General features: G+C 39.3%; 1 protein-coding gene across 10 annotated transcripts in view; it reads left to right on the top strand.

Annotated features, from left to right (window-relative positions):
* The window catches only part of EXOC4 (exocyst complex component 4), an 818,008-nt gene that overhangs the window by 12,104 nt on the left and 779,986 nt on the right, over window positions 1-25,918 (top strand). For 9 of the 10 annotated variants that reach the window (XM_017957173.2, XM_017957174.2, XM_031665916.1 and 6 more), the window contains exons 2-3: window positions 10,160-10,349; window positions 24,205-24,399. In XM_017957173.2, coding sequence (XP_017812662.2) covers window positions 10,160-10,349; window positions 24,205-24,399 — 385 coding nt within the window. Of the gene's footprint in view, window positions 1-10,159; window positions 10,350-24,204; window positions 24,400-24,428; window positions 24,574-25,918 lie in introns of those variants that run through there. The other variant, XM_021935349.2, reaches the window with a different exon arrangement.

The following is a 25,918-nucleotide window of genomic DNA, read 5'->3' as shown; positions in this document are numbered from 1 at the left end:
GTTTCTTTAGTGTTTATATTCTTAACTATCTCTTTTCCTCTTCAGTTTGTACTTTCATTCTATTCATACTTAGGACTGGCTTTTGTTTCCTGATGACATTATAGGTATATGGTGCTGTCAGCCATTTCTTAGATTGGCTCTTTAGAATTTTAAAGGCAAAGAGAACCTGACTGTCACACTGTGAAATTAGGGCTGAATAGATACAGTAACTTAACCTAATGTCTTCTGGTTAAAAGCAGTTTGGGAGAGAAAACAGGATTTGTGTTGTAAAGAATCACATCAGCTCTAGACTTTTTTTTTTGCATTGGGATTAGTAGCAACAGGAATATTATGTTCTGGAAAGATCAGTAAGCTAATAATTCCTTTTTTTTTTCATCTTGGAGTGAGGTTCTGAAACTAGTGAACTCTTCAGCATTTGTTGGGTATTTATGCTTAGTTTTTGGCTTATGATAATGTGTTAGAATATTTTGTAACTAAATCAGGATGACTCCTTCTCTAGTACTCTTTCCATTATGCAGTTTAAGAAATTTCATTGGGGCCAAGATCGTGCCTCTGCACTCCAGCCTGAGCGACAGAGTTAGACTCTGTCTAAAAAAAAAAAATTTCACTGGAATTGTCCCAACAAGAGAGAAGGTAGCACTGATTGGGCAGTTCAGGTGCTTGATGAGTAGAAAAGGCCGGGATTCGGTGATACAGTTTATTCACTTAGGGGCCCATTTTGAGTTCTTTTAAGAAGGGTCACTGAGATTTGATTCTTATTACAGATTGTGCTCTGTAGCGCTGTTGCTTCCTGATAAGTGATTTTTGGATATGTGAAGCTGTACTTGTAATTAGTTTTTCTGAGTTGCTTGAAGGGGTTTCCATTAATTGTTTTGTTAATCTTTATTATTCCTGGAGGAGAGGTCACTGGATGCCAACAAAGAATGTCCTTAGTAGACAATTAAGCCCATTAACTGTTTGCAGAAAGCATGACTTAATGCTAATTATTCTGCAGGTGTCGCCAAAATTCAGGTGTATTACATTAAATATTTCTTATAGCTGGTTAATTAGCTTAGTTATCAGGGGCTGTATTAGGCAGCTAATTCTTGTGGATTTGCCAAGACTCTGTGTTGCTTATGACTAAGAGTGACTGATAACATCTATCTTGAGAAATTAGCCAACCAAAATAACACTGCTTGTGTTTTAAAGTGTGGTGTATTAGTCTAGTTGGGCTACCATAACAAAACACCAAATACTAGGTGGCTAAACCAATAGAAATGTATTTTCTCACAGTTCGGGAGGCTACAAGTTCAAGATCAAGGTCAACCCATCAGGGCTAGTTTCTAGGGAAGCCTCTCAATCTGCTTGTAAATGGCTCCCTTACTCTACTGTCACATGGCCTTTGCTGTGTAAATGTGTGGAGAGGGCTTCTCCTTCCGCTTACTTTCTTCTAAGGACATCAGTTCTTTTGGATTAAGGCCCACCCTTATAACCTCACTTAACCTTTATTACCTTCTTTGTAGACTGTGTATCCAAATACAATAACATTGAGAGTCAGAGATTCAACATCTGAATTTGGGAGGGACACAGTTATGAACTGAAGTTCATAACAGGTGGTACCCTAGGGACTCTTATTACTTTGATAAAATATCCTAAACTGCTTCTAGAGTGACAATCTCTCATCACCTACAAGTAGTATTGAGGCTCAGGCAAGAGCCTTGATCAGGCTGCTAATTTTTCACAATTGTTTGTCAATCTTACTGCATGCTTTTCTGGTTTGTATTAAAATTAATAAAACATAATTTGATCTATTTAGTCCTGTAAGTTCCTGAAATTCTAGCCTTAAATTAAAATGAATTGTTGGAAAACTTTATACCTGGGCTATATTCAGATCTTTCAAAATCTCTAGGCCTGAATTGAGTTTTAATGTTATGTTCTTGAAGGAACTTATAAGAAATGGCCATGTAAGATTTGTGACTTTGTCTGCTTTCAGAAGATTGTTAAGGACATCTTTTACTATATTAGGTCTTCCGTGTTTTTTAAGTGAAAGATTTCTTTTAGAATTTAGGATTAGTTCAAAATTTGCTTCCTTAGAGGAACTGGAGTCCATATTTTTGACAATGAGAATTATATCATGTGATGTGTATCCTTTTGCCTGGGCTGCTAGGAAGCTCAGATTTAGTTTGGGGGCTCACTTCATATTCATTCTGCTTGCCCATATGATCTGCATAGTTGTCTTTTACATCTATTTGGTGTTGTTTAGCTCTGCATCTCTTTAGTCCCACTTTCTCATTTGTATTTTACTTTTTATTGTTTATACTCTTGTGCAAGCCATCTCACATCTTTTTTGGGAGGAGGTGGGATATAATTAAAATGAAACTTGAATGTAGATATTGTTACTCAGTTTCACCATTAAATACTGGTTGAATGGTTATCAGTCTTTGACTGGGTGCCCACCCCCAAGTAGCTTCATAGAACACTCAGAGTAAAAGCTCACAAAGTTGGGACTGGTCTGACTCCTAATTTTCTCCTTGATTCATATCCTGTCACTGTCACTCTTCCTCAAGTCTCTAAAGCCACACTGACCTCCTTGTCATTCCATGTTCCTTGAGCAGGCTAAACACATCTTGTTTCAGGGTCTGTTCTCTCTGGAATCAGCTTCCCAGATAGTGTCCTTTCTCTTTCACTTTCCAGTAAGCTGTATTCAAATGCCGTCTTTATCCAGAGGCCCTCCCTGGCCTCCTTATAAATGAAGTAGCCTCCTTCCTCCTTGCCTGTCTTGGCTTTTGCATAGCTGTTACCTCCCAGCTCCCCTCACTAGAACATAAGCTTCATGAGGGAGGGACTGGTTTTGTTCACTGCTGTATGTATCTCTAGGCCCTCAGAACTGTGCCTGGTAAGTAATAGATACTTAGTGAATATTTGTTGAATGAATAAGTGAATTAAATAGGGTCACTAGCAACTATTATTTGTTCTTTTCTACAGAGTTTTGAGCATGCATTTCATGTGAGACAATTTAGTTACAATTGTTTCTTAAGGCTGGGAACTGTCCTCCATGACCTCTCTAGATCCTGCATCTTACTGCTGCTCATTACTTAGCTTTTACTAAGCACTCAATGTACCAGGCACTGTCAGAGTATAGAGAAAAGGTCTGATCTCAATTCAGAAATAAATATCCTCAGGAACTTTAGAAAGGGGTAGACTTTAGGGGATTTGGGCTAACAATGTTGTGATTCATAGATTATTTATTTTGTTCCTAATAATATGTCAGCCAACACTTCTGTCACACTTTATATTTTCAGAGCACATTCACACACTTCTCCAGTCCTAACAATATCCTGGTGAGGCAGGTATTCTTATTATCTTACCTGTTTTACAAAGAAAAAAACAGACCCAGAAAAGTTAAGTCACTTACCAAAGGTCAAGCAGCTTGAAAGTTGCAGAGCTCTGTTTGAATCTGGGTTTTTTAAAATTCCAGAACCTGTGTTCCTTTAATGCGTATGTGGATGGCGCTTGTCTGACATACTTGATGAGTTTGATGTCTGATTCCTTATCTGTAAGAGGCTTTCTTGGTGTATTCCTAATGGTAGTATTCTAGATTTGGGTTTTTCTTTTTGCATCCTTTTATTCCACTTGAGTAATGAGTCACTTTTGGTGACTGGCCTTATTTTCACAGGTGTGCTTTTTCCTTTATTGGATCTTTCTTTTGTCTTTAAGAACAATACCGACTTTTATGTATTTTCTCCTGTCTGGACTCCATTACTCTATTAACTCCAAAGTGAAAGCAAAATTGCTCCACAGAAGGAACCAGTGATGGTGACTGGTTATTTTCCTTTCAAAACATTTGATCGGCTACACTGAAATATAGAAGCTAGTATGAAAATGGGAAGCAGACAAATTTAGTTTTAGATCTCTCATTATTTACCCTGGGTTTTAATGCTTGTTTATGGGACTCACTTGGAGCTCATGGTTGTGAATCACCTAGAACTTAACGTATTTGTTCCTACTAGATGTCGTTAACGGTAGCTTAACATGTGTACTGTGGTCCTTTTAGCCCTTTAGGTAAATAAATGCCTTCCTGGGGATTAATTAGTCATGGTTAAGATGTAATTCATCATGCAAAATACCAGAGCTGTCTTAGTGAAAAATTCTTAATGATCCAGAAATGTCTTTGTGTCCAGCTTAACTGGAATCTTGTTTATTCTTTTATGTTCCTCCATGAACTTGACAATAGTTTATAAGTCATAATCGTTTTGAGAATAGGAATGCAAAAAAAAAAAATCTAGAGTGATTCAATAACTTGAATACATCTTGGGTTGGCAACTTTATACCATTGGTCCTTTGATCATGTCTTTTATTTAGCTCATGCTTTTAAATCTTGCCCAGATTCAAGACTGTTATTACTAAAAAAGCTGCTTGGTGCTCTCTTTCCATCCCTAGCTGTCTGCTGTTCTCTTTACCTATGAACTGTGGCTTGATGAGAGTATGTGTCCTGCAGCTCAGGAGTTGAAGGCAGGAAAGATAGGATTTTGTAACATGTATAGAAGGAGCATGGATTTTGGAGTCAAATATACTTAGCTTTAATTTCAACTCTGTTATTAACTATGTGCACGTGTATAAGTTACTTTACCTCTCTGAGCCTCTGATTCCTTATCTGTAAAAAGGCTGGTGATAATATTTTATTATACTAGACTGCTTTGAGGATTGTCTTAGACTAGGTATGCAAAATAACCACTGTATTGCCTGGTGTATTATAGACACTCAGTAGTTTGTATCCTGTGCCTCACTTTCACCTTCCTTTCCAAACATGTAGGACACAGGGATGTCCTAAATTTGTAATGCATGTACATTTCTGCATTTAGTTTTAAAATTTCACAAGTGGAGGATGAATGAGAGTTGACTTGTCAACACTTACTGTCAAAGGGATCTTGGATAATTTTTGGACTATATTTTTTTAAAAATGCAATGTAGTTTTAGGCTATATTACTAGAAATATAGTGTTCATGTTGTGGGATATAAAACCTTTTTCCGTTTGGAAGTATGTTGTGTTCACTTCTCAGCACATCTGAGAAGCAGGTTAGTGAAGCCATTAAGAACCATATGGTCCAGGTTTGAGGTCAGACTCTGCTCCTTAAAGACTGTGGCTTGAATAAAAAACTCAATCTCTTTATCTCTACAAAGAGGGATAAGTATGGTACTCATATGGTTTGGCTGTGTCTCCATCGACATCTCATCTTGAATTTTAACTCCCACAATTCCCATGTGTCATGGGAGCAACTCAGTAGGGGTTGATTGAATTGAGGGGGTCTCTCCTCGCTGCACTGTTCTTGTGATAGTGAATGAGTTTCACGAGATCTGATGGCTTTAAAAAGGGGAGTCCCTGCACAAGCCCTATTCTCTTGTCTGCTGCCATGTGAGATGTGCCTTTCACCTTCACCTTTCACCATGAGGCCTCCCCAGCCACATGGAATTGTAAGTCCAGTAAACCTCTTTCTTTTGTAAATTGCCCAGTCTCGGGTGTGTTTTTATCAGCAGCATGAAAACAGATTAATACAGGTACCTACCTCATAAGTATGTTTTTGCAATAAATTAATTAGTATGTGTAAACCACTTAGATTAATGCCTGGCACTAGTAAGTTCTATGTGAGTGTCACCTGTTTCCGAGGGGACTTCAGATGAAAGCAAAAAGGATGGTGGGCTGTTGGAAGTCATGATATGGAAGAAACAGTTGAAGAAATTGGAGGTGTGTAACCCAAGAAAGAACTATCGAAAGTCCTTCACCATTTAAAGGGAAATTTTATGGAAGAAGGAATAGACATTTTTTGTGTTACAGAAAAAGATGGGACTAGGATCAATGGGTAGAAATTATAAAGAGGCTGATTTTATTTTATTTTAATGGAAGGCTGTATAATAAGTAAAGCTGTTCAAAATTGCAGTGAATTGCTTTGTGAACTGGTAGAGCTCTGCATTGCACAGAGGCTTAGCAGGCTGAAGAGAGGTTCATGACTTGGGCTGGTGGAGGGAGCTCAATGACAAGTGTTCTTTTCTGCACTGCTGTCTGTTCAGGTTAAGGGACTAGTGATAATCCCACACTGAAATTTGCTGGGATTTGCTAGCGTGCATGAGAACTTTCTCCCTAGAATTAGGCAGCTCTTTCATGCTTTTCTTTCTTTTTCTTTTTGAGATGGAGTCTCACTCTGTTGCCCAGGCTGAAGTGCAATGGTGCGATCTCGGCTCACTGCAACCTCCGTCTCCTGGGTTCAAGTGATTCTCCTGCCTCAGCCTCCCGAGTAACTGGGACAACAGGCACAGGCCATTGTGCCTGGCTGATTTTTTATATTTTTAGTAGAGACAGGGTTTCACCATATTGGCCAGGCTGGTCTCGAATTCCTGACCTAGTGATCCGCCCTCCTGGACCTCCCAAATTGCTGGGATTACAGGTGTGAACCACCGCGCCTGGCCTCTCATGCTTTTATGGTCTATCATTTTTATTGACTATTTATCTCAGACAAATATTTATTATCTGAGACATTGTATTTCTGCTCTCATATTGCAGAAAAGAAAACAGAGCTTGGAAATAAATATTCACTGCCTGCTGTTGCTTGGCACCATGCATTCAATTCTTGAAGGAACCCAATGACTTAGATTTTATTATTGTTGGGAGACCATTCTCCTCAGGTCTCTTACGTTTCTGAAGTTCTTGTGAGCCAAGCACTGATTGCCCTTTGTTTTAGGTTATTTTGCCAAGGATGTTTGTTTAGCAGACAGAGTTGGAAGATAGAGATGGTCTCTCACTCCAGAGCAAGGGGCAGGTGTGTTTCCAGTCCAGTCTCGGAGCTTAGATTCGGTTTTTGGAGCTCAGAGTTCTTCTCCAGGAGCTGCCTATGTGGGCAGGCTTCTCTTTGGGCCCATCTACCTAACCTTTGTGGGACTCGGGGGCGAGGGGAACCGATGTGAACATGCTGCACTTACGCCGCTTGCTGTGCTATGAGTGTGATCAAGTCTTCTGGACTTGAGGAGCTCCAGGAGTTTTGTGTCTTCTGCCAGCACCTGTGAAACTTTGGCTAACCTCTTAGCTTGCAAGTAGGATAAAATCTCAGCCTTCACCATTCTTGACATTAAGGAGGAATAAAGTGAGAACCAGAGAGTTTAAACCTAATGCCCAGGTTAAGTGATCTAGTATTGGGGGGCGGTGGGGTTTTAACTTTTGTCTTCAGAGGGTGTACTTTTTATTGTATTGTGGAAAAACGCTACTGCCTTTGCTGCTGCTATTACTACTGTTATTGCTAGAACAATAATAGCTAACGACAACAACCAACATTTGTTGAGTGCTAATGACATACCAGGCCTTGTTTGATCTCATTTAATTCTCACTAACAACCCTATGTGGAAGGTATCTTAGTATTTTCACTTTATAGATGAGCAAAATGAGATGCTATTACTAAGGTCATGAGTAGTCAGTATGGTGGAGCCACGATTCTAACCCAGGCAGCTTTACTCTGCCTGAAGAGACACCACTCTGTAGCTGTTAGGAGTGCAATCTGAAAGCAGACCAACCTGGGTTTTAAATCCCCATACTATTCCTAACCCTCATTGTGTGAGGTGGTGTAAATTAATGTAACCTCTTTAAATCTCAGCTGTTTCATCTTTAAAAAGAGGGGAGGGAATAATAATAGGACCTACTCCAAAGGCCTGTTATGAGGATTAAACATACATTCTATAAAATGTGCAACACAGCTGGCTCCTGGCAGCTAGTAAGCCTCTCTAAATATTAGAGGCTATTATTATTTTTATTATCATTGCTGCCTTTTCTCTAATTAAAAAAAAAAAAGCTTTAATAGTTTTGCACTCTGAGTTCTGTAATGTAAATATTTTTTACTAAAGACAAAATATTATTCATCCCAGTTTACATCAAGAGGATACATTTCAAATATGGGGCAAAGCTGGCACAGGGTATTTCTTACATAAATATTTTCTTGAAAAAGGAAAATAGGAGGCAAACCCCCCAGTAGACCCAATTTACTCTCTAATCTTCATTTTAGTAACCCTTTCTATTCCCTAAATAACTCCTAACGATCCAGTAATGTGTTCACAGTGACAGCTGATGCCAGAGAAGGTGTCCTCTCTGGGCCTGACATTTTCCTTAATGGTAATTCTAACTAGTTAAGGTAAACAATGTGAAATGTTATATTTTTTCCACAAATGGTAGTGGAGCAGAAATCATGAAAAGCCTTGTAAAGATGGCAAACTGATCTAGTGTAGCTTTGACAATTCTGTGACTGCTGTTACAAGGGGAAATAATGGAGTTAAACATCTAGGAACCCTTACCTTTGGGACAGTTGATAAATTGAAGGCATTTTCTGATTGTGCTTTACTTTAGATTAACAGCCTGGAAGTTTCAGATTTAAAGAGCAAAGTTGTGTATCATTAAAACAACAAGAAGACATGATACATGCTAAGCTGCTCTGTACCCAAATATTGCAAGTAATCTTGGTAGCTCTATTTTTGAAGCCCAGTTTAGCTTACATTCTCCACTCTGATTTACTTTAATAGTCAAACACTTGGGTGGTATTCTCTACCTGCAAGAAACCTTGGAAGTAGTCTGGTTTAGGATCACCAGTTTACAGATGAGGAATCAGGATCTCTCATGTAAAGGCTTTAAATCAAGTCTTGGCGGTTCCCAGTAGTGTTCCTTTCCGGAGCATCCCACACTGTTCTTAGTGGCTTTTGCACTTCCCTTCTTTGCCTTCGTTCCTGCCATCCCCCTACCCGTATTCATGATATAGCTGATCTTTTGGCATCCCTAACACCTAACAAAAAGAATTATAAAATTCTTTTTGGAGGTTAGATTGAAGTCAAAGACTGGCCTGAATTTCCCTATAAATTGAAAAAGGAGTTTTATATATTGTGTGGCTCATGAATTAAGATCCTTTGGTCTAAATGACAGTTCAGAGCAGACTGTTGTACAGTATTTTGCTTGCAAATATCTAGAAGTGGATATATGATTAATTTGCTGACAGACCATCTCTGAAAGCAGTTCTAATGATGGACTTATAATTGATGGTATCCATCATTGAGAACCTAAAATATCCCCCTCCCTAAATTAAAAAAGATAAATGAAATAAACTAGGCTGAATGTATAAGCTGACAAATCTGAGGGAATTTAATGAAACTCTAAATTACCACAGCCAACAGATAAGAGGAAAAGGTTCCTTTGTTACTGATTATAATACTAAATTAAAAAAAATTATCCGAGAAAGATAGTAGAGGAAACAAAGATCTGTGTTCCATGTATCAAACGAAGTTATTGAAATATTTTTAATAAGTATATCTATCTCATTCCCTGGTTATTGTTGATTCGTATCAATCTTGTTAGTGCTGTTTGAAGACTAGTAAGTGCAGGAACTGTCCTGTAGGATACCTTAGATGACTGCTGTTGTAAGAGATTTTAGAATTAATATGACCTTATTTCCAGACTGCTGGGGGCTCCATACCAAATTCAGGTCATTCAAATGAGCTTTTTGGAAGGTGGTTCCTCAGTGTATAAGTAATTGTATCCATTACTGTGCTTTCAGCTATGTGTGAAAAAGACCAGCTGAAAGTGACTTAAACAATAGATATTTATTATCTCCCCTAACAAGAAGTCCTGAGGTAAGGCCGCTGCAGGGCTGCTTTGGTGGCCAAGGACATAGTGATAGCTTGGCATTCCTCCTGGTTTTTCCTTCCACGGTTACTCAGACACATGGCTGAAGTGTCTGAGTATCTTATCTTTGTACAGTGATACCTAGGGTTGGGAAAGGGACCTTTTCTTGTTATTCTTCTTGCAGAAAATTGTTCCTAGTACTTCCTTAGGTCTGTCTCATTGACCAGACTTGTCACTGATAAGGAGAATGGAACAGTTCACTCAAATCAAGAGTTACCCAGTCTCTTGAACCGTTCATACCTGCCTGCTAGCTGATTAAAATCAGTTCTAATGCCAGTGACAGAAGAGAAGGGCCCCTTGGATAGGCAACAACAAATCCACTTAGATGGGCTATTGGAATTTACTGTGAAGAAAGTTTTGTGTTTTGTGTTTGTAACTTATTTCATTTCCTAGTTAGTAAGATGAACGTGCTTCACCTTTCTTTTGCATTTTACTTTCAAGTTTTACTCAGCTTGATATACTCTCTGCCTTCACCAGGACTCTGTCTACTAGTGACGATGTCGAAGACAGGGAAAATGAGAAGGGTCGCCTTGAAGAAGCCTACGAGAAATGTGACCGTGACCTGGATGAATTGATTGTGCAGCACTACACAGAATTGACGACAGCCATTCGCACATATCAGAGCATCACAGAGCGCATCACTAACTCCCGAAATAAAATAAAGCAGGTATTCCTCCCTTCTTGTCCGGTGATGGCAGCACTTCCTGTCAGTATAGGCGTTGCAGCTTGGAGAGGAGCCATGGTAGTGGCTAATGGTCCTTAATAAGTGATTCAAAATGCCGCTTTTCAGGAGTTCTGCAGGTGTCTGGAAAGGCTTGCTGGGAAAGACCACAGAAGGCATCCTCGGCTGATTTCTCCCCTCCCCTGTGTCTTATCCTTGGTTCTGCCATTATTTCTCACTGCAGTGTGGAATGAGACAAGCAAGATGGCCTCCATTTGCTTGTGTCTTACGGTCCATCCCTAACAAACTAGTAGGTGTACTGGCCCTTGTATTCTCCATTCTCATTCTAGCAGTTATTCCTGTACTTCACACATCTAAACAACAAAGCCTAATATTTGGACCATTGAGTCAGTGCCTATTCTGCATCTTAGTGGCCGACCTATTTACACTCACATGAGTTGGAGGGCAGCCAGCTGAATACCCTTTTATCGGAATCTAAACCACAGAAGAGAGTATGTCTCCTACATTGAAGTTGGTTGTGATTTGCCTGCATTTATTGTGCATTCTTGGTATTTTTTGTGAAGTGAAGAAAATTTAACCTACAGATTATTTAAACATAAAATGAAATGTTTATGAAAACAATTTTTTTTTTTTTGGAGATGGAGCCTTGCTGTGTTGCCCAGGCTAGAGTACAGTAGTGCCTCACTGAAGCCTTGAACTCCTGGGCTCAAGCAATCCTCCTGCCTCAGTCTCCCAAAGTGCTGGGATTATAGGTGTGACCCACCATGCCTGGCAAAAAAACAAAATTCTTGAATATCATGCTTTAGTTGTGATTAATGTGTATTAATTTTTTTTTTTTTTTTTTTTTTTTTTAGTTTTTGAGACGGAGTCTCACTCTGTCGCTCAGGCTGGAGTGAGTGCAGTGGCATGATCTTGGCTCACTGCAAGCTCTGCCTCCCGGGTTCACACCATTCTTCTGCCTCTGCCTCCCGAGCAGCTGGGACTGCAGGTGCCCGCCACCACGCCTGGCTAATGTTTTTTTCGTATTTTTAGTAGAGATGGGGTTTCACCGTGTTAGCCAGGATGGTCTCGATCTCCTGACCTCGTGATCCTCCTGCCTGGGCCTCCCAAAGTGCTGGGATTACAGGCGTGAGCCACCGCACCCTGCCATTAATTTTTATTTTGTAGTTTTCATGTTTTGGAACAATTTTTCTTTTATTTGTTGTTTTTCTCCCTTTTTCTCCTCCTTCCTTTCTTCCTTCCCCCACGTTCTTTCTCCCCTTCTCTCTCTTCTCCTACCCCATCTTGCTCCCCACCCCCACTTTCTTCCTTTTGCATTAGGTCCTAGAGAAAAATCTTGGTTCTTGGGTACTATGTCTTTTGTACCTAAAGGATAAAATGGTTTTGTAAGGAGTATTTTCATAATTGGCCAAAGGATGAACTGATCAAATAAGGGTTATGTAGTATAACATTATAGTTATATGGTTTTTAACTGTGTATTTTGAGATCACTCCTTTAATACCGCTCAGTACTACCCTGTGATAAATAACAATAATTGCCACCACTTACTGAATGAACACTGAGTCTTTGCAAGGGATGATTATGTCCAATCATCTCAATGAATTTAGAATTTGAACTCTAATCTCCCTGATTCTAAAGCCTTTGATGCTGATTTTCAGGCATTTTTAAGGCATCAGAAACTTTTTTTTTTGGGTGATATTTTGCAGAATACCAACATATCAATCATTAGGAGAGGCAATGCTCTCCTCTTATTTGGTTTTGGGGTGAGAGGTCCAAAGCATCATGCTTGGTTCTCCCCACCACTGTGGGACTGAGGGATGCATAGGCCGTGATTTAAAATTTACTGCCCTATGCTATCAGATTGGTTAGGGGACTCTCTGACCTGTATCTGCCCAGTAACAGCTGTGCATATGGCATCTTCATGTTTTGTTTTGTGTCCATTAGATCTTACATCATGATTTTGTAAGCAGATATATAAATTATGCTTCTACAAATACTGATGATATATGACTTTCAATGTCTAAGAGTGTAGTTCCAGAATCAGTATGCTCTTAACCTTTTTGGAAGCCATATGTTGACCTCTCTACATTTTAAAATTAACTGGGCTTTTTTTTTTTTTGAGACGGAGTTTCATTCTTGTTGCCCAGACTGGATTGCATTTGTGCGATCTCAGCTCACCTCTACCTCCATCTCCCGGGTTCAAGTGATTCTCTTGCCTCAGCCTCCCGAGTAGCTGGGATTACAGGCATGCGTCCCCACGCCTGGCTATAACTGGGCATTTTTGAAAGGGATACTATAAATGTTGGCCTTTACAAGTGCTGAGTTCATCCTATGGATTTATCTGTGAAACTAGGTAAAGTTATAGATCACTTGCTCTAGATTTAAAGTAAACTGTAGTCCATTTTGACCCAATATACTAAGCTCAGGAGGGGTCAATGAATGTATAGAGCTGCTGACCTTCTGGCTTTGCCTCGGGTAATCACAGCAAAGGTGAAGGACCTCATGGTATTTGTGTTTTCTGATTAGTCTGATTGACTGAAAAGACATTGTCCTTATCTCACGGGAAGCACCAGCAGTGATTTCTGCTTTGCTTCCCATCACTCTGAGTCAATAGCATCTTTGCTGCAAACAAACAATGTTCTCCTGATATTGAAAAAGAGCCTCGTCTTGATCATTTCACATTTGTTTTAGTGGCCACATTTCTGACCGTCCTCATTTTCAGTATGCTAGAGTTTTGAGCAAAAGAAAATAACAAACCTTTATTATATCTGATAGTTGTCAAGAAAGTAAATGTCATACTATTCTGGGTTATGAATTAACTTCAGTATTGGGAAGAGAAATAAAGGGTCAAAGCTCTTTTCAAAAGAGCCTTTAATAATTGATTAATGGGAAAATAAAAGTGTTGGGGGAAAACGAAAATGAATTTGTTTTTGACAATTTTGTACAATGACAGTCCATTTCTTATCACCAAGGAAACCCTGATGTTTTCTCACTAATCTTTTCTTGTCATTTTTGGCTTTTAATTGCACTTTGGATTATATATGAAATATAGGTATGTATTTTTTTAAAGTGAAAACATGGATGATTCAGTAACGTTTGGGCTATGTTATCTCAGAGCCAAGCAAGATGCTGAGAATGTGTAGATCTGAGTTGAAATTTTCTTTGTGTTCTCTGCCAAAATAATAAGGATTCATGTAGCAAATATCTGTTGAGTGCCTGCTACGTTGCTGGTTCTGTTTTAGGTGCTAGAGCTGTACAAATGGGAAACACCAGTTCCTGTCCTCATGGAGCTTATGTGCAAATGAGAGGACAGAAAACGAACAAATAGATAATGTTGAACAACATTTATGTAGTCTCTATGTATTGAGTGTCTACTTTGTGTTGAGGATTGTTCTAGATTTTCAGGTATAGAAGCGAAGAAAACACAAATGTTTCTTTTTTTTAATTTTTTATTATACTTTAAGTTCTAGGGTACATGTGCACAATGTGCAGGTTTGTTACATATGTATACATGTGCCATGTTGGTGTGCTGCACCTATTAACTCGTCATTTACATTAGGTATATCTCCTAATGCTATCCCTCCCTCCTCCCCCCTCCCCACAATAGGTGATGTTCCCCTTCCTGTGTCCAAGTGATCTCATTGTTCAATTCCCACCTATGAGTGAGAACATGCGGTGTTTGGTTTTCTGTTCTTGAGATAGTTTGCTTCCAGCTGCATCCATGTCCCTACAAAGGACACGAACTCATCCTTTTTTATGACTGCATAGTATTCCATGGTGTATATGTGCCACATTTTCTTAATCCAGTCTGTCACTGATGGACATTTGGGTTGATTCCAAGTCTTTGCTATCGTGAATAGTGCCGCAATAAACATATGTGTGCATGTGTCTTTATAGCAGCATGATTTGTAATCCTTTGGGTATATCCCCAGTAATGGGATGGCTGAGTCAAATGGTATTTCTAGTTCTAGATCCTTGAGGAACTGCCACACTGTTTTCCACAATGGTTGAAGTAGTTTACAGTCCCACCAGCAGTGTTAAAAGTGTTCCTATTTCTCCACATCCTCTCCAGCATCTGTTGTTTCCTGACTTTTTAATGATTGCCATTCTAACTGGGAAAACACAAATATTTCTGTCCTTGTGGAGTTTACATTCTACTCGGGGGAGACAGACTATAGACTATAAGTGAATATATGAGTAAAGTGTGCTATAGCAGATGGTGAGAAGTGCTACACACACCCCCACCCCCCCACCAAGGAGGGGAGACTAGGGAGTTGCTGTTTTAGCTGGGTTGGCCAGACAGGGCTTCACTGAGGTCCTATATGAGCCAACATCTGAAGGAGGTTAAGGAGAGTGTCAGGAAGAGCATTCCAGGAAGAAAGGAAGCAGGTACCCAGATCCTAAGGCAGGGGCATGATTGGAGGTTGGGAGTAGCAGCAAGGTGGTTGGTGAGGTTGAAGCAAAATGAGGCATGGGGAGAGTGGCAGGAGAGAGATGAGAGAGCTAGGGCATGTGGTGTGGTGGGTGGGTGGATGGAAGTCATGTAGGGTCTTGTAGGTCACTGGAAAGACATTGATTTTAACTGTCAGTATTGATTGTAAGGTTTTGAGCACAGGAATAACATGGTGTGGCTAACATTTTAAAAGGCCCACTCTAGCTGCTGTGCTGGGAATAGATTTCAGTGGGGACCAAGGCAAATGAAGATGTTCATATTTGTCCATTGCCACCTTTTAAAGCTTGAGACCACAGAACTGTTTATGCTTCCCATTTGAGACAGAGTCTCTCTCCATCACCCGGGCTGGTGTGCAGTAGCACCATCATGAGTCACCGATGCCTCGACCTCCCAGACTCAGGTGATCCTCTTGCCTCAGCCTTCTGAGTAGTTGGGACCATAGGTGCGTTCCACCATGCCTGGCTAATATTTGATTTTTTTGCAGAGACTGGGTCTCCGTATGTTGCCCAGGATGGTCTCATACTCCATCAAGTGATCCTTCTGCTTTGGTCTCCTAAAGTGCTGGGATTAGAGGTGTGAGCCACTGTGCGTGGCCTACACGTCTCATTTTTTGACATTACTTTCATATATTGATTTATATTATATTGGTAGATTCTATGTTTTTGAGTATAAAAATGAGCTGACAGATGGATTTAACTTTCTTCCCTGATGGTCCAAGCTTTTTTTCAAAAAAATTAATTATTGATTTATTTTAGAGATAGGGTTTCACTCTGTTGTCCAGGCTGGAGTGCAGTGGTGCCATCATAGCTCACTGCAGCCTCAAACTCCTGAGCTCAAGGGATCCTCCTGCCTCAGCCTCTTGAGTAGCTGGGATTACAGGCACTCACCACCATGCCTAGCTAATTTTAAAATTGTTTTTGTAGAGTCGAGATCTCAACAGAAGGCTCATAGGCTCAGCCTTGATACCATGTACAATTGATCAGGTCAAGTAATGTGGATGATAAGCAAAATAATTGGGCAGTTCTATTACTTTTGAATGCATTGTAAAATTTCTCAAAATGAGATGTTATTGTGTTGGTAAACCTCCAATTCCATAGGTCTTGCCAGTTCTCTCATAATAATGACCGACTGGCTTATTATAGCAGCAGCACCAAAATAGATGGATATGAGTTGAGACAAATTGGGGATTTGGGCCAAATGGATTGGTGTGTTTCTCTATGGTGTACTAGGTGAATGAGATGACCTCAGATTTCTTTAAAGTTACAGAGTAGTCTAATGCTTATCGCTGGAGCAGGGTAGGTTGAAGGGAGATACCTGGCTTTGTTGTGATGTGCAAACAAACACTTAACATTTCATCCCAATTTTGACCACCTTGTTGGTACTAGATCAAGTTTTGAATCTCATTTTTCTTGCCTATAATGAGAAATAACTGTACACAATTATTCAAGTGAAGTTGTTAGGGCTTAATCATTGAGTAATGAAACATTTATTATTTAATATATACCTAAAATAATTCTGGCTTTTAAATGAGATTATACCTTGAAAGGTAGAATTGGAACGAGGAATAGCCTTAATATTAAAAATGTCCTAGTAGAACAACAAGGTTTGGTAGGAAGTTATTTACAGCCCAAATATAAGATGGAAAATTCTAGCCACTTGTATGAGAAAGGGAGAAGGCCTTTGGTTTCTAGAAATGGACATGCTAAACAGTGGGTAATAATGAGATATAATTTTAAATGTATGCAGCACTCTAGAGCACATTAATGCAGTCGCAGGAACCATGAGGTGATCTTTCTATTAAGTTCAGGTGTGTGTATTTGTGTACTGTATTTAGGCTCTGCAGCTCAAAGGAACGTATTGGAAAGCGTTGAGGGGAGCCTCTCAGAATTTCAGACCTTAGAATGGCAACTGAAAAAACCCGGGGAAAGAAAGCACAGGCAATACAAGTTTGAAGGTAATTTAAAAATGATCTATAGTTCTAAAAGGCTTTTAAACAGAACAATGAATGGTATTTCCAAGGTTTGTTCTTTCTAGGTGCTTTCTGTAAGACTCCATGGAAAAAATTGGGTTGGTCTCTTATGGCAGGAGAAAACCTATGATAGTGCTTATATGTAGATTTACTTTTGCCAACAAAATTCAACAAAAACAAAGAACACATCTCAATATTTTATACTTTTAAAATTAAGAATGATGTCAACACATTAATTTTCATTTACTATCCTTGCCTCATAGAGAATTTTTCAGGATATTTCTAGTCTATAGTTTCAATGAGCTGTTTGCACATTGTTGTATTTTATTACAGATAATATGCATACGCAGAGGCATTCCTTCACTTCTTTATCTTTTCCTTGATCCAAATTCAGTACTTTTCTTTTCTTTTGTTTGTTTTGGAAACAGAGCCTTGCTCTGTTGCCCAAGCTGGAGTGCAATGGTACGATCTCAGCTCACTGCAACCTCCACCTCCCGGGTTCAAGTGATTCTCCTGCCTCACCTTCCAAAGTAGCAGGGATTATAGGTACCCACCACCACACGTAGCTAATATTTATATTTTTTAGTAGAGTTGGGGTTTCACCATGTTGGCCAGGCTGGTCTTGAACTCCTGACCTCAGGTAATCTGCCCAACTTGACCTCCCAAAGTTCTGAGGTTACAGGCAAGAGCGATCACGCTCAGCCAGATTCAGTACTTTTCTGATTTTATGACTTAAAAGTTATGACCTTCCCCAGGCCTGTGTGTATCAGCCCCTCTCTCTATATATATCTCTCTGGTCTTCCTCTCACAAATGCTAAGGCAGTTTTATTCAAAGCCCCACTTTGCTTTTCTCACCCCTTTATCTTTTCCAAGAGAGGGCTGCAAAAATCTCAACTTCTCTGCCGTCTGTATCATCTCACATTTGTATTCACAATAGCCTCTTGAGCCGTGTTTTCCTTCTTTTCTCCTTTTCTAATAGTCTCTAGTTAGGGTGACTTGTAGTTTTTGTGAAATTCTAGCTATTGCTGAACAGGTGATTATGAGCAACTGTGAAGTTACTAAAACTCTGAGAAAGCAAAGGAAATTTGTCTCTGACTTGATGTCGTGGTTTGAACAACCTGACTTTTCATGCATTTGTTTAAGGAAGAAACGGAGTAACATAATTTTTCAATCTTAATTATACTTATACATTAAATAGAATGAAATGAAAATAGTGTCATCACATTTATAAAAGTAGAACTGAGTTTTGAGAAATAAATGATTCAGTGTTATTTGATACTTTTCTAACATTTGAATGTTATTATTCATTGATGGGTATAGCCCTGTTTCTTCCCATTAAAAAAAAACTTTATTTTTTAATTTTAAAAAATTGACAAAAATTACATATGTTTGTAGTAGACAGCATGATGTTTTGAAATACACATACATTGTGGAATGGCTAAACCAAGCTAATTAACATACACATCACCTCACATGCTTGTCAGTTATTTGTGGTGAGAATACTTAGAATCTACCTTTTCATCAATTTTCAAGCATACAATACATTGTTATTAACTGTAGTCACCGTGTTGTACAATGGGTTTCTTGAACTTACTTCTCATGTCTAACTGAAGTATTGTATCATTTGACCAACATCTTCTCAACCCATCCTCTCACTCCGAGCCCCTGGTAACTACTGCTCTACTTTCTGCTTCTATGAGTTTGACTATTTTAGATTCTGCATGTAAGGGAGATGATGCAATATTCATCTTTCTGTGTCTGGCTGATTTCACTTAACATAATGTCCTCCAGGTTCATCTGTGTTGTTGCAAATGACAAGAGTTCCTTTTGTTTTTGAGACAGGGTCGCACTCTGTTGTCCAGGCTGGAGTAAATGACGCTATCTTGGGGCTCACTATAGCCTCGACTTACTGAGCTCAGGCGATCCTCCCACCTCAGTCCCTCCGCAATCTGGGACCACAGGTGCATGCCACTATGCCCAGCTAATTTTTTGTAGAGATGGGTTTTCACCAGGTTGCCCAGGCTGGTTTCAAACCCCTGGGCTCAAGCGATCTACCCACCTCAGGCTCCCAAAGTGGTGGGATTACAGGTGTGAGCCACCATGCCCGAACAGATTTCCTTCTTTTTAAATGCTGAATGGCATTCCATTGTGCTTATACCATATTTCTTTTTTCATTCATCTGTTGATGGACACTTAGGCTGCAGTGATCACGGGAGTGCAGATATCTCTTTGACATATTGACTTCAATTCCTTTTGATATAGACCCTGTAGTGAGATTGTTGGATCATATGGTAGTTCTGTTTTTTCATTTTTTGAGGAAACTCCATACTATTTTCCACAGTGGCTGTATTTTCCATCTTTATTGAGGTATAGTTTACGTACAGTAAAATGCCGTATTTTCAGAGTGCAGTGCAATGAGTTTTGGCAAACGTATATATCACTGAATGTGTTACCATCACCCCAGAGTTCTCTCCTGCCTCTTTGCAGTCGGTTCTCTCTCACATCCTGCTCCAAGCAACTACTGATTTGAATTCTGGCGCTATGGATTAGTTTCGCCTGTTCTGGAACTTTGTATGTTATGCCCTCTTTTGTGTCTAGCTTCTTTTGCTTGGCATAATGTTTTTGTGATTCTTCATTATTTCTTCCTTTTTGTGGCTGACTGACCCTATCCCCCAACTTCTAAAATAACATTTTTTACGACTGTGACTTTCTAATCATAAAGCAGAAACCTCAGGGCAATTTAGTATTAAAAGTTCCTGTAGTTTTTTTGGTCTGTAGCTTTGTTACCTCAGTTTAGAGAATCTTGGTGTGGTCATTTTCTACACAGACTGATGCCAATTGTTTACCCCCAACAAATTCTACTTCACTTTTCTTTCCATGTAGTAAGCAAAAGTGAGTGAGCTGATTACATTGTACATATCCTAGTGTGAAATGACACAATTGTCTTTTTCCAATCAGATAGGAGTTTGCCAAGCTTTACTGACACCCTGTAAGTTTGTCCCCCACTCTCGATCAAGAGCCTAGTTGGGTGTTGTATGACATAAAATTTATTTTTAATTGTTTCCATGGTAACCATTACACATAGAGGAAAAAGCTGAGAACTATATTAGCAAGGTGATATGAGCAGGATATCAGAAATCAAGATTCTAACAGATTTGAACTAAGATTTAAAATGGAATGATTTAATAGCTGGAGTCCTTAACCTAGAGACTAAGAACTACAGTAGAATCTAGGAATGGCTTTTAGAGATATGCTTTTTTTTTTTTTTTTTGAGATGGAGTCTTGCTCTGTCACCCAGGCTGGAGTGCAGTGGTGCGATCTCAGCTCACTGCAAGCTCCGCCTCCCTGGTTCATGCTATTCTCCCACATCAGCCTCCGGAGTAGCTGGGACTACAGGCGCCCGCCACCACGCCCAGCTAATTTTGTTTTTGTATTTTTAGTACAGAGGGGGTTTCATCTTGTTAGCCAGGATGGTCTCTATCTCCTGACCTCGTGATCTGCCCGCGTTGGCCTCCCAAAGCCCTGGGATTACAGGTGTGAGCCACCGCGGCCGGCCGGAGAGATATGTTTAAAAGTCAAATAAAGCCGCAAATGATGATAAAAGACTGGACTCTCCTACCTCATCCTACCCCAGTCCCAGTTCTAACATCTCAGAGGTGCCGACTTTTTTAGTTTTTCTTTTTTAGGTATTTCTATTTCTAATAGTATGCTTGTGCTGTGTGTGTTTTTTTCTTAAATGTTATGTATTAACTTCCAATTACGGAAGATGAGGCCTTAGCCCGCTTCCCAGTCTCTCCCCATCCTACCACATCCTCTTCTTCATCCTCTCTATATAGTTGTATTCTAGTTTTGGTTAAATAGATGATCAGTGCTTGCCTTTTTATAACTACACTAACATGTACATCTAAGCCATACAGCATACTGTGATTATGTTTTTTCTTGTGTGCGCGTGTTGTTGTTTTCCTGGAGTTGCTGATTGGATAGTCCTGTTACCTTTCTTCTGTATTGTGTTTCCTGGATCCCTTGTTTCTTCTGTTTTCTCTTGTAGTGGTGGAACACATTCTTCAGTAGTTTGCTGAGATGTGGTGCATACAAAGTTGAGTTTTTGAGAGCTTGCAAGCCTGAAAATGTCTTTATTCTTTCCTTATACTTGATTGATAGTTCTTCTGGGAAATAATTCTTTCTTAAAATTTTGAAGGTTTATCGTTCCTTTGTCTTGTAGCTTTTAATGTTGCTGCTGAGAGAAATCTGATGTCATTCTGATTCACAAGCCTTTTTATAGGTCCTGGTTTTTCCTTTTCTTCTTTGACAGCTTTTGTGATTGTCTCTCTATCCCTTGTGTTCTTATATGTCAGAATAATGTGTCCTGACTTGGGCCTTTTTGCCTTCCATTTTCTTGAGTACTTGGTGTGCCTTTTCAATCTGAAAACTTATGTCTTGGCATGTTCTGGCATTTTTTTTTTCTTTCTTCTTTTTTTATTTAAAAAAAAAAAAAAAAAAGAGCTGGAGTCTTGCTTTGTTGCCTAGGCTGGATGCAGTGGCACGATCATGGCTCTCTGCAGTCTCAACCTCCCGGGCTCCAGTGATCTCCTAACTCAGCCTCCTGAATAGCTGGAACTACAGGCATGTGCCACCATATCCGGCTGATTTTTTAATTTATTGTAGAAGCAGGGTCTCCCTGTGTTGCCAGAGTTGGTCTTGAACTCCTGAGCTCCAGCAGCCCTCTACCTTAGCCTCCCAAAGTGCTGGGATTATAGTAAGATACTGCCCCAGGCAGGCAGTTTTTAAAAAAAATTATTTAATTATTTAATTATTTTAAAACTTTTTTTCTCCACTCCATTTTTTTCACTTTTTCTTCCTTGGAACTCCTATCTGGTAAGTGTTGGACCTTTTGGATCAATCCCATTGTTTTGTTTTACCTCCTATCTCATTTTTTGGTGTTTTCCTATTTGGAGATTTCCTCAAGGATACCTTCTAACCTTTCAATTTGATTTTTAAAATTTCTGTTTTAATTTCTAAGAGTTGTTTTTCATTTCTTGAAAATGTTTGTATCATTCTGTCCTTGGTTAATTGATGTAATAGCTTCTTTTATTTTTCCTAAGGATGTTAATTATTGTTTAACAAAATTATCTTTCCTGCAGTTTCTGTTCCCTCATGTCCTGCTTCAGTAATTTTCTCTTTTTGTTTTGATGCCCATCATTCCATTCTGTAGGCTTTCTGTGAATGTCTGGTGATCCTTGGCTAACCATTTGTATGTAAGAGGCAGGCACTACAAAGCTGACTGGAAGCTCAGAACATGTTATGGAGCTTGTCCATAATGATTGTTGGGTAGGGACTCAGCAGTTTCTTCCTTGAATCGTCAGATGTCACTATCTGTATAAGCCTTTTCACTTGGACCAGTTGACTTTCCCAGGGGAGAAGCCATATGTCTCCTGTGTTGGGGTGAAAAGTCAAGCTGCCAGTGTTTTGGAGCCTAACTGTTGACAGAGACCGAGGGTCCATGGGGGCTGAGGATCATACTGTTTAATAGGTCCTACTTTGTCTTCATCCTCCTGTTTTCTGTGTAGTGTCTCATGCCCTCCGCTCAACCATACCTGACATTTCCTTGTCTAGATCCTTTCCAATTCAGTTGCTCCCAATTTGGCCAATGCTGTGGGGAGGGAATTGCCTATGTGTGTGGCTTGATGGAGATTTGGGGCTCAAAATACTCCTATGGAAACTTTTAACCCAGTACCCCTTCCTTTAGTATACTTGGTGCCTCCTTTTTGATATTAGCAAATCCTGCTCCAGGCTAAGGTTTTCAGATTTCTCTGGCCTGCTAATTTAGTTGCCTACTGTCCATCTTCTTGCTAACTTCCACAGTTTTGTTATCATCTCTTATTTGCTGCTGTTCTTCTCTGTTCTCTCTTTTTATGCTTAAAAAAATTTCTTTGCTATTACTTTGGTGGGATTGCAGGAAGGAGTAGAAATAATTGGAATTATCTTCATCAGATTTTCAGAGTTCTATGACCCCCCAAATTAATAATCAGTCTATTATACTTATTAAGAGAGGTTACAAGGTCTTCTTATTCAAGACTTTTTTTTTTTTTTTTTTTTTAACATGGGAGAGTTTCATAGAAACATGATTTAGGTGTTGTCATGAAGTTGTAGGAAGGGATTAGGTGCTTTCTCAAGAAACCTTTTAATCTTGGTATTTTGTCCTCATATTTTCCATACTTGTTGGATGAATGTTGAAATTTAGTTTTGTAATCACCAGAGGCATAGTGTCAGTGAATAGTTTCATCACCACATCAAATCTTGTAGAAGAACAATACAGATTTCCAGTTATCAAAAGTATGGTAGACTCTGCGCTGATGGACATGTCCCATGTATTGATGAAGGTTTGGATTATACAGGTGGGCGCATTTGCCAAAACTTACCATGTGGTACACTTGAGATGCATTCATGGATAAATTTTACCTCAAACATAAACCAGACACAAAACTGTAAAGAAATATTTAAACTCAAATTTAAATAACATACATGTGAGGACTACAAAAAATATATGAAAGTAGTTCTGTGAATTTTGAAAGATCATGGTTTTTAAAATTTTTCCATGTTGCTGGAAAATGGCTGTCATTCCATTCTGTCATGGCTGTCATTTCCATTTTCCAAAAATGGAAAATTTTCAATTAGGGGAGCAAATAAAAACTTACTTCTATCACGTGCATCACAACTACCTCCTCCATTCCTCTGTTCTCCCTTTTATTTTGTCATGTTTTGCGTATGCTAGTCGCTATACCGTGCAGATCTACAGGTGGTGGAGGTTGTCTTATTTAATATCTAATAATCAGAATGCAAGGCAAAAAAGCCTTGGTACGTCCTTTTATTTTGAGATTATCTCTGGATGTGCCTACTCTCTTTTGGAAGCTGGGGTTATTTTTATTTTAGTCAGTTAAGTTGAGCACCCAGTTTCTTGGTTTTAAACTTCAGCTGGAGTTCTAGAGCTAGAAGCATGGACCAAGTGACCCATCAGCTGGATAGGAGATTTGCAGGGATTGGGGAAGGTATAATAGCATGGACTCTTACACTGATCATTCCCCTTTTAGGTATATTAATATTTATGAGGTACTTCATGTTTTCAGATTGCTTTCTCTTTAGTAATTTTTTCTAGATTACTCAAAGGTAATCTAGAAAAGGTAGGTTGGGAGTAGTTTTCTCATTTCATGGGAGAGAAATTAGAGAGAGGTGGAGATGTGCCCAAGTGAGTCTATCTCAGAACCAGGATTAGACTTTTGGAGGCAGACCAAGGAGAGTAAGTGGCAGTGGGAATTAGGAACTGCTACATACAGTAGTACCAGTGAAGACTACTAACCAGATTATAGGTTTAGACTGGCAAGACTTTGGACTGACCCAAGACTGAATCTGTTTTATTGTAGGTAAAAGAGAACCTGCTTTCATGCAAGATGCTGCTGCACTGCAAACGGGATGAGCTTCGGAAACTATGGATTGAAGGAATTGAGCATAAGCATGTCCTGAACTTGCTGGATGAAATTGAGAATATCAAGCAAGTGCCTCAAAAACTGGAACAGTGCATGGCCAGCAAGCACTATCTCAGTGCCACTGACATGCTGGTAAGAGAACAGCCTGTGCTAAGGGTCATTTTTGTTAAGATGTAAAAGCACTCTCTTTTGTTCTCTCTGAATCCTGTAATGCGTGTAGCACATTACAAACTGCCCTCTTGGGATGCATGAGCCCTTGCAGGTGAAGCCTGGCTGGTTCTCTTTCTAATTCCAGTGTTTGAAATGGTAGGTGATTATTATTTATGTATTATCTGCCTTTGTAACAATGGGAAGAAATATAATAGTAAGAAACCAGTACTTAAATCAGGTTAGAATGGTAATGAGAGGTGTTTTTTAACTTCAGAGGAAAATAGTTAATGAATCCAATTTTAAAGAATGAAATCTATATAATACAGAACTTCTGAAGATTTATAGACTAGTGTTCCACACATTTTTTAAAGAAATTTTTACATTAGGGCTTTGTTCTTTTCCTTGAAATTGATAAGAAATAAAATTTTGGGAGACTAATGCTGGAAGCAACTTTATTGAGCAAGAGTACTCCACAATCTAGCCTTTAGCTTCTGTCTTAGTCCTTTGTGTATGCTCCTTTTTGAATTGCTGAAAGTTCCCAGAAGGATGCAGTTGGTGGTTCATGTGGCTGAGTGTCAAGAAGATGAATAAAAAATAGAAACACAGAGTTTGCTCCCTAATAATCCTAACTTTCCCAGGGCCTGTGGCTCTTAGAGAGGGCTGCTCTTTCCCCCTTCCCTTCTACCCACCCAGTGCCACTTCCATCTCATTCAGAGTTGGCTAAGGAAGCTCTCTATAGGAGCTCTCAGCAGCAGATGGGCTGTATTTGAATTGTTGTTTTTTTCTTCCTCACAGTAGGTGTTTCACCTTTACTGTTGTTTCACCAAATTAGATTGGCTTTAACACTGGAAAAAACACTGAGGGGAATTGGTAGAGACACAGATTAAATGCTCTAAGTGGTTCTAATTCATTCAGACTTCCAAGAAGAATTTGGCTAAAAGTCCTTCATAAGAAGCTTTTTAAGGAAATTTGGTAACCAAGGAGTGAGAAGTGCCATGATATTCTATGAGATATTAAAACCTGGTTATGTGATAAGACTGAATGGTCAGTTTCCACAGTGGAAGGAGATTAATAATGGTTGGCCCTTGGCTGGGAGTTTGAGGCTGCAGTGAGTCATGATCGTGCCACTGTACTCCAGCCTGGGTGATAGAGCAAGACTCTGTCTCAGAAAGAATCCCAAAAAGCAACAAAAAAAGATTGACTCTTGGGAGTGACAAAAGAATTGGTTATTTTCAGCATCTTATTCAAAGTGGCTTCTTCTTTAGTAATAATGACTATAGAGTGTCTGGTAGAAAAAAATTACTTTTCACCTTTAGTGTTGATTTATGCATTATGAATGCATACTTGCGTTAAATCATCAAGATTCAGCAATCAGATAAGCATGTATATATTTGTGTAGCAAATATACATCTATTTGAATCACGATTTTTTGGAGTGGGCTTGCTTTTAAGTAAGTGCCACAGATTAAAATAGGTTGTTAGAATTTATTTGTTAATTATGT

Source organism: Papio anubis, chromosome 4 (genome assembly GCF_008728515.1).
Source record: "Papio anubis isolate 15944 chromosome 4, Panubis1.0, whole genome shotgun sequence".
Classification (NCBI taxonomy): domain Eukaryota; kingdom Metazoa; phylum Chordata; class Mammalia; order Primates; family Cercopithecidae; genus Papio; species Papio anubis.
Note: the sequence above shows the minus strand (reverse complement) of the source record. Positions and strands in the feature narration are given on the sequence as shown.